The following is a 15233-nucleotide window of genomic DNA, read 5'->3' as shown; positions in this document are numbered from 1 at the left end:
GAGAAGGACCCTTTATATGTTTCAATGAGTGGCCCCTTTGAAACAAGAAAACAATATCCTTTTTTTATGTTACTACTGAAGGAAAAAACTCGCCTTAATTTTCATGAGTCTATTGGGTGGGGTAGTCTTGTTTTCACGTCTGAATTAAAAAAAATCAGTTCGCTCTTCGGGCACGCCTTATTCATGTTATTTGATTAGTGAGATATTTTAAACTTTCTCTTTTCAGGTATACCTGGCCATTGCTCAGTAAGTCGGTGACTCAAAATTCCCCCATGCCTTGACCTAAGTGATTCGTGGCGGAATTTTCCTACGATCACTTTCTCTTGAACAAACAAAATTATTGAAATGGGGAGAATTTCTAGGCCCAGTTGCGGATCTACGGGGGGGGGGGTTAAACCCTCCCCCTTGGGCTGCCTAGTAAAACGAATAATGTGCATGCTTACCAAAGATGCTTATGAGTGTCCAATTTTCAGGTCGGTTAATAAAAAATTGTAGCTCGCGCTTCGCGGAACGTATTTTCGTTGGGGGGGGGGGCAAAGCCAAAAAAGGGCATTTTGGTGCAAACGGGTATTTTCACCTTAAGATTACCTTCTGCGTGAAGTAGAGTGTGTTTTGTAGCAATTAATTAGTTGAGCACAGCCGTTTTGAAATGATTTCTGATTGATGAGATATAATTATATTTAAACTTTATTTTCTTCCGAGAGCTAGCGTAGCGAGCGAGCGTTTTGAAAATTTTGCAAATCTGAAGTTGTGAAACTCGGGTCAATCATGGCGCTAATTACTGTACGTTAAAAGGGTTTGCGAGATGTTGCGATTCGCGAGCTCATACTTTTAACATTTCATGCAATAAGACATGAAAATTAAACATTCCGAGCAGTTTTTGTTATCATAAATAGATGTGTATCTAACTTTAATTAACGCGAGAGCGAAGCGCGCTTTGAAATTTTTAATATACTGACCTGAAAAGGTACCTGGCAAGGAGTGCATTTAGTGACTCATGAATTGGATACATATCGCACCAATTAATCGAACAATGCGAGTGCGAAGCGTGAGCCGAAAATTGTTGATATTCCAACCTGAAAACTGGACATTCTAAGCAATTTTTGTAATCTAGAACAGAATGAGTACCATAACTTATCCAAAACTGATGCGACTATGCGAGCGTGAAGCGTGAGCCAAAAATTTTGTGACTTTAACCTGTATTGCGTTATGTTTTACTTCAAAAGGGCTATTTCATATTGAATTTTAAAGATTTGCATTATTAAGGTGAAATAGTTCTACTGTTCTAGGCATGTCTTTATGAATATTCATTAGGTGGGCTGATGATGTCATATCCCCACTTGTTCTTTGTATTTTATTATATGAAATTTTTCTACCAAGAACTTAAACAATTGGTTTGACAACTGATAAAGTGCATCAGTATTTATTGCCGCAACTTATATTTCATCACAATGGAGACAGATCATTTACACATGTATCAAAAAATGAAACATTTATGATTTCATGTAATAACATAAGAAAAGGAAAGTGGGGATGTGACATCATCAGCCCACCTAATGAATATTCATGATGTGCATATTACTGTTTTCACAAAATATTGATAAACTTTAAAATTCAATAACTTCGTTATTTGTTATCCGATTTCGATGAAATTTTTTAGTATTTTACTTTGTGAATTTTACTCTATTTATTTAAATATAAATATTTTGAGCCCGGACCATCCTTTTAAGTTAATAAACGAACACAATGATAGCGATCCGGATATAACTTTGTATTAAACTGCCTGATTTGAAAAGACGTTAGCATGAACTGCCTGGTCTCCATTGCGTGAGTATAGATGGCCGGAAACATCGATTAAGGGGGGTCAAAAACGGGTGAATATTTTTGTGGTCACCCCCCGGAAAAAAGCTAGATCCGCCACTGAGGCCCGCCTTGTTATACCTTTTTTTAACATACTACAAAACTGTAATTTTATAAGTTCTAATTAACTCCAGAACAAACCACAAAGAAAGATTCACGATTTAAAATTTCTTAATCTTTCCTCGGTTAACCTAAACTTTCCTAAAGCATTACTTTACATGTAAATAGGCCCTATCGACTTTTGAACATTTCCCATTACCACGAACCCGCCACGAACACACTTCTGACAGAAACTTATAAATTTGATGGTGAAAACGTGGCATACAATTCCCCTTTTGACATTCTTTTGAGAGAAAAAGTGTCTTTTTGGCGCCCCCCCCCCCCGCGGCCCGCACGAAAATACGAAATGCAAGGGCCTATTTTTTCACAAAATTTGAATAGGAGATACTACAAGAGGAGGCCTACTTATGCGCTATGTCATTTAGAATGGGCGTAGTTACTTTTCTTTGTTTCAAGATAGTTCCCTTTCCTAAAGAGGGGTGTCCTAGCTTTTTTACATTATTGCCCCCACCCACTTTCAACTTCGCTCCATATCGTCCCTTGCAATATTTTGTTTTGTTTCTTGCGAATTTTATTTTCTTTTTTTTTTATTTATTTATTTTTGTTATTGCCCCCTTTGTTTATATTGTAATGCATATTGTCAGGTTTTTTTTAATAAACTGTTGTCTATTTTGTCTCCATTTGACGAATTTGAATATTCTGAGTCAGCACGTGGAATCAAATTATTCATACATATTATATTAAAAAAAAACCAACTTTTTGTCAAATTGACAATGATCCTTTCAAAATCAGTAAAGTAGGATCTACATAATTATCGATCTGAAGAGTCGCCCCCCCCCCCAGTGGCGGATCTACGGGGGAAAAAACCAGATCCTCTAACCCCCCCCCCCTCCCCCATCATTCATGATTCGCCCATCAATCATGCGTCACCATCGTTACCTCAATTCATCTCCCAGAATTTATCGTTTACGTAATATCGGCGAGATGAAATCGGCTCGGAAAATAGAGATGACATCATCGCATCGAACGTAAAAATCATGGGTAATTATAAACACTACAACAATAACAAGTGAAAAATCGCAATTGACATTTTGTAACGATATTAAAACCATAGGCCTAATGAATCTATAAAAACTGACACAATTTTCAGAGTATCAGATGGCTGAATGTGAAACTGTGAAACCTAAGGTAGGCCTAGATAGAATTTAATCCAATAATGTTGATATTTACTAATATATGTTTGTTTGACATAAATCGCAGTGAAGTGTAGGCCTAGTGTTGAATGGTCGAATGCATTACGTGTGTCCCATGTATAGGTTTCGACGTTAGGGAGAAATGAGTACATGATGATGTACCAAATGCAAAATAATGTTGAAACTTGAATGACTTATTATGCAAGGTTCCACACAAACTTTTTTGCTTGGTGGCCCGATCGGTTCACCCAAATCATCAATTTCATATTTTTGGTGGCCCGCAAAGCAAATTTGGTGGCCCGCAAACAATAGAAAACAGTCATTACAAATTATCAAAATTATGGTAGCCCGACGGCCGACCGGCCCACCAAGTGTGAGCTTTTACAGAAATTTGGTGGCCCGACTCTCAATTTAGGTTGCCCCGGGCCACTGCTATTAAATGTCGAGCCCTGACTTATGTGTTTTAGTGTTTCCCCTTTTTATTTTGTGTACCATCGTTCATTTGACTTTCGAAAGAAAAATCAAACCTCATAAAGATAAAGATATGTTATCTATTGATTATTTTTTATATTTTAAATGGAAATCTAGTAGGCCTAGTAGTAACCCTGATGTTGCCTTGTTGGATTTTGTGTTTTTTTTACTTTTACTTAGGTTTTCTAATTAATTAATAATACTACTAAGTTCATGAACTTTTGTTCGAATAATTGTTTAATGTTTAATTACTAAGTAAATTGATTTAGTTCATTAATGGAATTATATTTGCCTTTATAACAATGTTGGTACACGGGCGCCCAAAGCCGAACCATACGTATAAGGCCAAGTAAAAAAAGATAGGAGTTGATCGTCCGGGTTTTTTGAGAGCAGTGATGAGGGAGGTCCTTACTATTTGCTATCTTACTATTCTTTTTAAAGACAAGGAGGCTTTTTCTCGGCCCGTTTTTTGACATCAGTGATGAGAGAGGTCCATACTATTTACTATTTTTTTTGCTATTTTTTATTCAAATGATTGTCGGGCCATGTGAAGCTCGAATTATGTGATCGATGCATGCCCAATATTAATAATAAATGAGTAGAAACATATATAATACACAATTGATTGGAAATCAATGGAATATGTATTATGCGATAAAAATCTATTGATGTATTACTGATGTATACCAGTACTGTATTGTTCAAAAACAAAATGTTTATGTCAAGTGAATGATTTAAACATTATTCTATATTAATATATATGTATGGGTAAAAAATGCATTGGGGGGGGGGGTCATTTTTATTACTATGGAGCCATGTTCAGTTTTCCAGAGCCAATCTCTTTTTCAGCTCTGGGCATGGTTTCACATCGCAGTTTCCAGCTGCTTGTATATTCGGTTATTTATTGTTTAATACTGTTAATTCAATTGTTATTCATTTTCTTAATTTATATCAAATGTTAAATGATTATTGAATTAATTGTTAATTGTTCACATAATGTTTATTATTTCAATATTTGTAACTGTTAGTGTTAGTCTATTTACTAACTAATTTTTACAGTTGTCCATCAAATTGAATAGCTCAAGGAAGAATGAAGTTTATCAATTTGAACAGAATTGGCACTTACTGGAATCCCATTAATGATTTTCAATCTTGATAATGAATAACTCACTTGAAATTATTTTTTGAATATTCAATGCATTGCCTGCGGACGTTAGAAAACTCGCCAGAAAATTCAATTTATTTCACAAATTCACATGTCGCGCCAGCACAGTCAATCACATCACCTAACACAGTCACAAGCACAGTCAATCACCGCAACACTCATGGAAGTATAGGCGCTATCACTCCCGTATTACTCACCAAAAAACCCAGCCGAAATACAAATTACGTCATTAAAATTGATTTATCTGTGCCATATTTCCAAAGCACGTGACGGATTAGTTCAGATTCAGGAAGCGGGGTCCCCGAAAATGCACTAAAAATGAAGAAATTTGTGATCTTTTCCGAGTTTGCAAGCTTTTCTCGATAATTTTTGATCGTATCTTCAAATTTCCAATAAAAAACCAAATCAGAATTTTTTTCTTTCTTGCAGTTACGGCGATATCGGACTTTGCAATTGTTTTATGAAGTTGCGAGAGAGATCCCAGAGCACATGAGAGCAAATCGCTCGCCAATCTTGTGAATTTTTTTTGCTATTCAGCGCCCATAAAAATAGTAAATATCAAGAAAATTGATGCTGCAATAAAAAAGGGAAGCGGGCGCGGACGAGAAACATCACAATTTTTTTTTTAGCCAATTTTTTTAAATAATAGCCAAAATAGATGCGCGCGAGGACGATCAACTACTTTTTTTTTTACTTGGCCTAATGTACGTATTGGGAACACCCCCAAATTAAAGGAAAAAAAAGAAATCATTCTCCCACCTTGCTTCTATCGATGTTTGTCTAATGTGTTACAGGCTCTTAAGATAGATGCAGTAGCTAGACCATGAAAAAAAATCAAAATAGCACTGGTGTCTGTTCTCTACCTTTAAAAAATGCACACGAAATGGCCAACCAATACCTACATGTATGATCGCATGCGTGATTCTTACAAAATTTAGTGATCAAAAGATCTGCCCGTGGCAGCTTACCCATTTGTTCGCATGATTTTAGTCGCTAACTTCCGTCAATGTCAAAATTACAAATCTTGATATAGACTGTAGTTAAGCGACTAGAATTATGCATGTTGGATGCATTTAAAAAAAAAATTTAAGTTAGAGTCAGCCATTGGAACAGCTGATTCCTTTCAGCCTCTCATGTTCTACCTAATGGCTTTTTTCACTAGATGAAAATGTAGGATATTGTGTACCTTAAACCTTTTTTTGCATGTAGAGCTGCAATGAGATAACTGTGTGTTTGTTTTTACAGCATTAAGCCTTTCATGTGTTACCATTTGTCAAAGTTCAAGTCCTTCCAAACGATTGATTTGAAATGAAAAAAAAAGAACAGTTAAAACAGATTCCAAATTTCACAATATGATACAAAATAAGAAATTTTATAACATTAAAACAATTAGTGATTGTGTGAGATTAATTACAGACCTTTGTAGATCATATGTTGATATGTTACATCTGATTTTGATATTTTCAGTACTTTGGTTGTTTAATTCTCCCCTTTCCATTCAAATCAATTTATTGTTGGATTGATTTGGCATTGTGTTTCAAGATCATGCATGTTTTTCTTTGTACCATAGGTCCCCCACTAATCCCTGATCCCACCCTTGTAATTCCAGACCAGCTTTGATCATTAAACTTGTTGACATCAAGTCGCTTAGGATAAGTAAGTAGTGGTTTTATTGTTTTGTTTTTCTGTATTTCTCAAGATGCTTCGAAAATTTTGTGAATAAGATAATGGCATTCAGTTTGTTCAATTTAAGAATGTTAATTTAAACAAGAAATCATGAAACAATGTTAGATTTTTTTTGTTCTTGCATTTACCTCTAAAAAGTGATAATATCACCATATTTTCATACCATTAAACAGCTAGAAAACAAGGCATAAAAACACTTAACACTAATTGTATCAGAATTTCACTCCTATGGAAGTGCCTACCAAGAAAGTTAAGTTTTATTCACCTATTAATCATAATCCTTTACTGTTTTTCCAGTCTAAGAAACCCCGCAAGACTTACAGGGAGGAGGAGGAGGAGGCTGAGGAAGAATCACCAAGGAGGAGTGAGACCCACTCCACACCAACCAAGATGCCTTTCTTCAAGAAAAAGCCTACAGAACCAAAACAAAACAAAGATGTTTGGGAGGTGGAGGTGATGATGCACAAACAGAGTGATGAAGCTAGAAAGCGAATGGAGCACTGCCAGTTCTTGGTGAGTATATAGTTGCCAATTTGGGGATCTTCCTTTTGTTGCTTGTTTATTTTCAATCCACCAGAATCAGACAGACACAAATACGTTCTGAAGGAGGAGGTGATGGTGATGCACAAACAATATGATGAAACTACATGTAGAAAGAAAGTATATTGAGCATTGTTACTTCTTGATTAGTAACATGTTGCCAATTTTGGGATCTAGGTTCAGTGGCATAAAATCTTGTTATTGAATTGATTTTTGTCATATTATAATGGTAAATGCCGTGGTAACTGGGCCTAGTAGCCAATTAAAATTTAAGATTTTCATGGTAAGTACTATTAACAGTACATTTAAGTTTTCAGGGGCAGAAAATTAACCCACAAAAATGAAACTTCACTTGGAGCATAGCAATCCTAGAATATATCATTTTAGCTGTTACCTATACACCCCCCATATCCTACATATAGGTCTTGGTCCACCAATTTCTGAACTTCTTATTTTTTTACTTGTGCAATTCAATAACCTAATCCATATTTTTGTACATCTGGCTTCCTTTTTTCTCCCTTGCTGTAAATTGCTCAAGCTTTGGTGATCTGAGAGCATAACAATGTTTCATATGAACTGGAAAGTTTACAGAGACATAACGTTTCAGGAAGCTCCCAGAGATGGGAGGGTGGTGGAAGTATATGCTTTATGGAGTCATAAATATCTTTTCTTGCATTATTTTAGTTGCTTTGTTTCAGTTACCAGCAGTTTAAGCCTAATTTGTTCACCTCGACTGCAAATCACAGCTCGTCGTTAAGCTTCCATTTTCTCTTTCGGTTCTATTATATATTGTTTCGTTGTAGCATTCTGTTTATTCATGCGATTATACTAGAATGAGTGCATATGTCGAAAAGCTTAAGTATGTCTGTTTTTAAAGGACAAGTCCACCCCAACAAAAAGTTGATTTGAATAAAGAGAGAAAAATCCAACAAGCACAACAATGAAAATTTCATCAAAATAGGATGTAAAAGAAGAAAGTTATGACATTTTAAAGTTTCGCTTAATTACACAAAACAGTTATATGCACATCCTGGCTGGTATGCAAATGAGGAGACTATGACGTCATCCACTCGCTATTTCTTTTGTATTTTATTATATGAAATATTCTAATTTTCTCCACATTGTCAAGTGATACAACAATTAATTCCTCCCTGAACATGTGGAATTAGCATTGTTTAATACTATATGGTTCAGTCAAGTTGGTCCTTATTGTCAAATATCTTAAAAATGAAATATTGTATAATTCAAACAATAAACAAAAGAAATAGTGAGTGATGGAAATCATCGACTGACTCACCAAGTTGTGCATATCACTGTTTTGTGAAAAATAAGCAAAACTTTAAAATGTCATAACTTTCTTATTTTACATGTATATCAGATTTTGATGCAATTTTCAGCACTACGCTAGTTTGATTTTTCTCTATTCATTCAAGTCAGCATTTTCCTGGGGTGGACTTGACCTTTAAGGTTATTTTACCATTTCTTTGATTTGTTATATTGTTACAGGCTCAAGCTTCCCCGGAACCTGACTATGATTTATCAAAATGTGAACTTACAGAGGTAAGTCAGAGTTGTTATTATTATTATAGTTGTTGTTATTACTTGTAAATCTTCACTTTTTCCATTTGGCCAAAATTGATTACAATGATTTGACTTATGTTCTTTAGGATCTAAAAACTGCAAATTGCTGTTAAAGGATGGATTATATTACCACGTAATGTATGCGGTGTATATGTGAGATGGAGAGAGCCACTGAATGACCTACATGTACATGTAAATAGGTTGATGAATGTTTCTAAATTCAGAATTATACTCTTGAGCCTGGTCATTTAGTGTTATGTAGACAAACACATATTAGACCTGTCCCAATTGTTGTGCAAATAATATTTCAATTGGTTGAAGGATTATAGCATAAAAGCTCCTGAACCCCCCCCCCTAATAACAGAATTAGACAACTTTGGCTTCAATATTACTTCCAATACACATACTCCTTAGTTTATAGAGTCATTAGAGTCAGTGGCAATTTCTACTATACGACCCAACCAAAAACATAATGGATAAAAACATTGAATGGTCTCGGATGCAAGACTAATTTAGAAACAGTGCAAGTCAAGTTCACATTCATCATGTCAAATGAACTTTAAGGAGCTCAATTACGTTTATTTCCTACTTGTACATGGGTCATCTGTAATCCATTAGTGCTCTTTGTTGATTAATGACTGACATAATGCATCATGTAGGTGTGTTCACATTAGGATTTGGAAACGTCTGATTGCAATTTCATTATGAATGAATACATTTTATAGGTTGATAGAAAATGGGGAAAATAAGATTACTAGGATATGTGTAGGTTCTTTGTTGAGAGAAATTTGGATATTTTCTCTTATTTTTAGAAATAACATTCAATGTTTTAATGGCTTCACTAGGGGAAAGGGATATAAGTGCACATAAAGTTTCTACTTTTTAGCAACAGATTTATCAATTGTCTTCAAGGTGAATAATCAAGAATGATGTTAGCCTGAATGAATTAGAGAGATAATTTATCCAACATTTGATTAATATCTTTTTTCCTGTTAGTGTTACTCATTATTTAGAGTAAATAATGTAACCAACATGTATTCTATTCAATCAAAATAGTATATTATTCAAATGGAATGATAATTCCTAATTCCTTGTGCTTACGTTTTCTGACCTCGTTTGTGCTGGATGTGAACGCATTGATATCAAGTATTTCATTGTATATGAATAAACCAGAGAGACGTTGCTCATTGTTTAGACTGACGTGTGACATGCTTAGCATTCTAGAATCTAGACTGCAATTTGAGTTGGGATGTATCTTCCTCCCTCCATCATCTCTCTACTGGATACCCTGTTTTAGGAAGACTCCATTTACATATCCGGGGAGGAGCGAGAGTATGGAAACATTGAATGATTCACAAATTACCAAAATTGGTGATGAAACCATAATATTACACAAAGCCATAAATTACTTGCAAGTGCAATAATTTTTTAGATTACATTTCAGTCATGATTCTTTTGATTATAATGAGAAGGATGTCATGAATGACCTCTTCCTGTCCCCTTTGCTGAAAATGGAATGATCCTGTGTGATGTTAGTTATGGTATCCAAATGAGTCTTCAGCCCTAACCGGTGAACTAGATCTGACAAATATATCATTGTTGGTGGTCACATAATGTTTAGAGAACGAATTTATTTGATAGTCTGGATTATATTTGTCATCGCATATAGGTGCCAGCAGGGACATTTTCTCAGTGCAAGGTTTTTAGAAAAGAGGTGAGTAGTCTGTATTGGATTCTTTAGCATTTTGTCATTTCATATTACCGGGTAATAATGATAATTATTATACAACATTCACAAAGCACTTTTGCTGTATTTCTAAACGCTGCATACTACATGTATTACCCCCAGCTTTAGCATGGCTACGCTGATTAGGTGCTCAAGCGCTCAAGGAATTCCTTCCTAGAGTTAGGAATCATAGGGGAAGTACATCCTGGCATCAAGATGGTTTTAATAAAAGCAGAAAATTAAGAAATAAAATACATTTATTGATGAAGATTTGGCCAATACCCTTAATGGGAGCATTTACTTGTACTATTGGTCCTCCAAGTTTTTAATTGAAATGCGAGAACTACACTGTCTATGAACAATTTTCTCCATCAGATCAGAGACAAGTTTTTGCATTTGATTTTTTAAAGCAATTAAGAGCAGGATCCAACTGGCCCCATGAAATTTGAATTGTACATAAATGCAAAGTTCTAAGGCAAACTGATTGGCTATTCAGATAGTTCTATAAAGTTCTAAAAAGGAGAAAAATTTGGCTTGAAAATACAAAAACTTTTTTGAATTTGGCTTGAAAATACAAAAAGTTTATTGAACTGCCCAATGTAATGCCATTGATGCTTGAATAAATAAGTTTTTGGAATGTCAATTATCAATTTGCGTATACATGCATAAAAAGTTCACTTTTGATTCTTCTACATGTACCATTACTCACTTAAATCATACTTGCCATTCCATTAGAAATTTATGGTCTTAGAGACGAGGTATGATTTCAATGTCTGATCCAGGGCAAGGATGACTGCAACAGACTTATTTGATCTATGTCATAAATTCCTTCAGGATTTATGACCCCTCTCAATAAATATTGGAATGTATTGGTTTTCATTACATGTTATACACTGTACTCACATTGGTACACTTCATGTTTGCTAGGTGTATTTTCTGTTCCAGCCATTGATGGTCAAAGATTTCTACCTTCACATACAGCTTTTTTGGTCATTTCTAGCACAAAATCGTCAGTGATTTTACGAACCGGCTCAAACCTAATTTTCAGTCAAATTTTCTAAATTTAATTTTTTACATATTCTTGAAGCCCGTGATTCACTCTATTGATTTGCCAAATTCCATATCAAAATTTGTATCATTTAAAGAATTAGAGCATATTCAAATTTCTTACGAACTGGCTCAACCCCCTCCTTTTAGAACTGGCTCAAACCATGGTTTGTGCGACTAAAAAACAGTGCGCATGGTGCGCGTGATTTTACGAAGTGACTCAAACCCCCTGTTTTTGGTAAAAATTAGAAGCTTCTGAAATGCATACATGCACTTCATTTCAAATATTGAAAGAATGAATACGAATTGCAGAAAAAAAATTGTATATTATAAGAGAATAGAATGTATTCTTTAAATTGGTCTAAATAATTGACCTGCTTATGAGTATCTGTAAAACATCCAAACTTTAAATGCGATTATCTTGAAATCATGTTCTGGAGACTAGCTTAGGTTGGAGCCAGTCCGTAAAATCACTGACGAAATGGCCAATTGTTCTACACGGCCACTTTGTCTGATTTCTATTTGGTCTCATATACCACGTGGTTTAATCCCAGTGTGTCTACAACCAGTTGGTCTAAAAAACCATTTGGTCTAATTTTCATTTGAGCTATACCTATTTCATTTGATATCCAATATATATTAGAAAATGGAAAGCAAGGGCCTCTAGTGTACATGAATGCTGTTTGTGAACCAAATTTGTATTTGAGAAAGTGCAAAATGATATGTAGAAAGGGGAGGAAAAATTATACTATTTGAGTACTAGACCAAATATCAGGGAGATCAAATGATGGTTGGACCAATGTTGGACCATAGTCTATCTTGATAGTAACCAAGTGTGCTTAGCCATGATGGTGACGATCAGAGGATTAGACCATCTGTTAGTAGACCAAGTGGGTTTGGCCATGATGGTGACGATCAGAGGATTAGACCATCTGTTAGTAGACCAAGTGGGTTTAGCCATGATGGTGACGATCAGAGGATTAGACCATCTGTTAGTAGACCAAGTGGGTTTGGCCATGATGGTGACGATCAGAGGATTAGACCATCTGTTAGTAGACCAAGTGTGCTTAGCCATGATGGTGACAATCAGAGGATTAGACCATCTGTTAGTAGACCAAGTGGGTTTAGCCATGATGGTGACGATCAGAGGATTAGACCATCTGTTAGTAGACCAAGTGTGCTTAGCCATGATGGTGACAATCAGAGGATTAGACCATCTGTTAGTAGACCAAGTGGGTTTGGCCATGATGGTGACGATCAGAGGATTAGACCATCTGTTAGTAGACCAAGTGGGTTTAGCCATGATGGTGACGATCAGAGGATTAGACCATCTGTTAGTAGACCAAGTGGGTTTGGCCATGATGGTGACGATCAGAGGATTAGACCATCTGTTAGTAGACCAAGTGTGCTTAGCCATGATGGTGACAATCAGAGGATTAGACCATCTGTTAGTAGACCAAGTGGGTTTAGCCATGATGGTGACGATCAGAGGATTAGACCATCTGTTAGTAGACCAAGTGTGCTTAGCCATGATGGTGACAATCAGAGGATTAGACCATCTGTTAGTAGACCAAGTGGATACAAACCAGTTGTATATGTTCTTTTCAGCAAGATCTGGGGCCCATTTCATAAAGATTTACAACTGTTGTAGCTTTACCATTATGGCAACTACATGTACCTTGGTAACCTTGATTTTGATTGGCTGTTGAGCCATGTTGCCACGGTAGTTGCCGTAATGGCAAAGTTACAACAGTTGTAACTCTTTATGAAACGGGCCCCTGGACTCCTCTTTTGCAACATGAAATGAATTGTGTTAGTATGAATTGCTATGAATATCAGGACGTTATCCCCGGCATTGTCAGAGAACAATAGGAGTTAACCATTTGTTCTTTTCTTTTATCTCTTTTAGGTTTTGATCATGAGTGATAATCTACTTTCATCATTGAATGGCGGAGGCAACATCAAAGATCTATCATTACTCAGGGTAGATATGCTTTATCATATTTAATTTCCCAATTTAACCTCATTGCTTGGCTGTGCTTCTTGGAGCACATTCAAGTGCCCCATCCAATAGCAAAGCTGCCAATGGTTATGAAAAAATGAGTATTTGCTACAAAAAGATGGCAGGAATGTGATCTACTATAAAGCATTAAAAAGTATGGATTTGTGGGAAAATGCAGAAAAGAATAAAAGAGGGGTTAAAGAGATTTTAGGAGCATGTGTGATATTGTATGTAAACCTGCAGGCCTACATGTACACAAAGAATCTATTAAGGTCAGAGAAGTATGCTGCTATTAACATATAGCTTCTAGAGCAAAATAGTTATGCATTCTTGCTGCATGAGAATGGTTGATGAATAATGAAGAAAAAAAATAAAAGATTTTAAAAAGAGAAGGCTCATGGATTAATGCTGTAGCCATAGTAGAATTTAGAAACTCGGTGACAAAAGCAAGCATTCATTGTCAGATTCTTTCTCAGATTCTTTCTCAGAAAACGCATTGAATTATGTATAGATAATGCATGAAATCTGCATATAGATTTACAGACCACAAAGTCAACACTACAGTTGTGAATTTTGACCATAGTGTTCACACCTATTTAAGGAATATTTTGCATTATTATAATAATCACTTCTGCACGTTTTGATGAAATTCCTTTCATTCTCAGGTTCTTGATTTGAGGAACAATCGATTCCCTCAGTTTCCCGATGGACTAACTGAGCTAGGACAACTACAAGTCCTGGATGTCACTGATAATAAACTCAAACAGCTACCAAAGAATATTGGCAAGCTACAGGCGCTACAGACACTCAACGCAAGAGGTAAAGATAAACCGTTGTCAGGGTATTGATCAAATATTTCTAGTTTTCTCCAGATATTCCAATCTGCAGGTGGATTTGATTATAAACACTGCCTAACAGCTTGTATTGATTTGACTTTGACTCTGAGCTGTAACGTCCCAATTGTCTGTAATATATTGTAAAAATGAGGCCTTTATAAAAACAATTAATCATTATTTATTGCTTGAAATTAAAATAAAGAAAATGTGCAAATGATCAGAAACATTGTCTCAATTTCATCCCATATACTATCCATTTTATTCTTAATTGATATACGATGCTTTGACTTTTGTGGTTCCAAATTGTGGAACATTTTGCCAGCCATCTACGGTCTAGTACATCACTCGAATCATTTGAAAGAAATCCTAAAACATCTCTATTTTTGTTGGAGTGTAAATCTGGAGAGCTGTATGTAAAGCGCATAAAGCAGTTTAATTGATTTTTTGCTGTGTAAGCACCAGTGTATTATTATTATTGTTATTATACTTTTTTCTTTCTTTTATTGAAAGGTAATTCTTTGAAGGAGCTTCCGGAGAGCTTGTGCCAGATGAAATCATTAAGAACCCTAGATATTTCACATAATCAAGTTAGATCATTACCAAGGAAATTCTGCAATATCAAGACACTAGAGGTCAGTGTTACTCTTTGATATCTTTTAATAGTCTAGACATTGAGTTGAGTGGAGATTAGTTGAGTTTAAGTCAAGTAGATTTGAGTTTGGTCGTGTTGGGTGAGGTGAGGTGAACTGAAGTTCAGATTAGTTTCATTTGATATAGTTAAAGTGTAATTTAGTCTATAACTTCTAAAGAAATATATGAGAAATTGAGTTTTGTAGATGGTCACAATGCCAGTGATAAACATTTTGTATTGTCAAGCAAGTGTGCTTGTTTTAAGATTGCATATATTATCTCTTATAAGTCATTCAATTTTGACAGATATTTCAATGTTCATCCTTCCTTACAAATATGAAAATATTATGGTGACATTACTATTCATATGTCCTCTATTCATAACTATGCTAAGTTTGCTAATTTTTTACTTGTCAGAATGTAGTATTGAATGGTC

The 15233-nt window shown here is 35.3% G+C and overlaps 1 protein-coding gene across 4 annotated transcripts in view; it reads left to right on the top strand.

Moving 5' to 3' along the window:
• Positions 1–2819: 2819 nt before the first annotated feature.
• LOC129277967 (E3 ubiquitin-protein ligase LRSAM1-like) overlaps positions 2820–15233 on the top strand; it is a 34236-nt gene continuing 21822 nt past the window's right edge. Inside the window, exons 1-8 of one of the 4 annotated variants that reach the window (XM_064110567.1) lie at positions 2820–2961; positions 6320–6405; positions 6733–6948; positions 8482–8535; positions 10226–10270; positions 13239–13313; positions 13997–14150; positions 14678–14799. In XM_064110567.1, the coding sequence (XP_063966637.1) occupies positions 6826–6948; positions 8482–8535; positions 10226–10270; positions 13239–13313; positions 13997–14150; positions 14678–14799 (573 nt within the window). In that variant the 5' untranslated portion in view covers positions 2820–2961; positions 6320–6405; positions 6733–6825. Of the gene's footprint in view, positions 3109–6319; positions 6406–6732; positions 6949–8481; positions 8536–10225; positions 10271–13238; positions 13314–13996; positions 14151–14677; positions 14800–15233 lie in introns of all 4 variants that reach the window. The other 3 variants (XM_064110566.1, XM_064110564.1, XM_054914158.2) reach the window with 3 other exon arrangements.

The sequence above is a fragment of the Lytechinus pictus genome, chromosome 15, assembly GCF_037042905.1.
Source record: "Lytechinus pictus isolate F3 Inbred chromosome 15, Lp3.0, whole genome shotgun sequence".
NCBI lineage: Eukaryota > Metazoa > Echinodermata > Echinoidea > Temnopleuroida > Toxopneustidae > Lytechinus > Lytechinus pictus.
The sequence above is the reverse complement of the archived record's forward strand: the minus strand, read 5'-3'. Positions and strand labels throughout refer to the sequence as shown.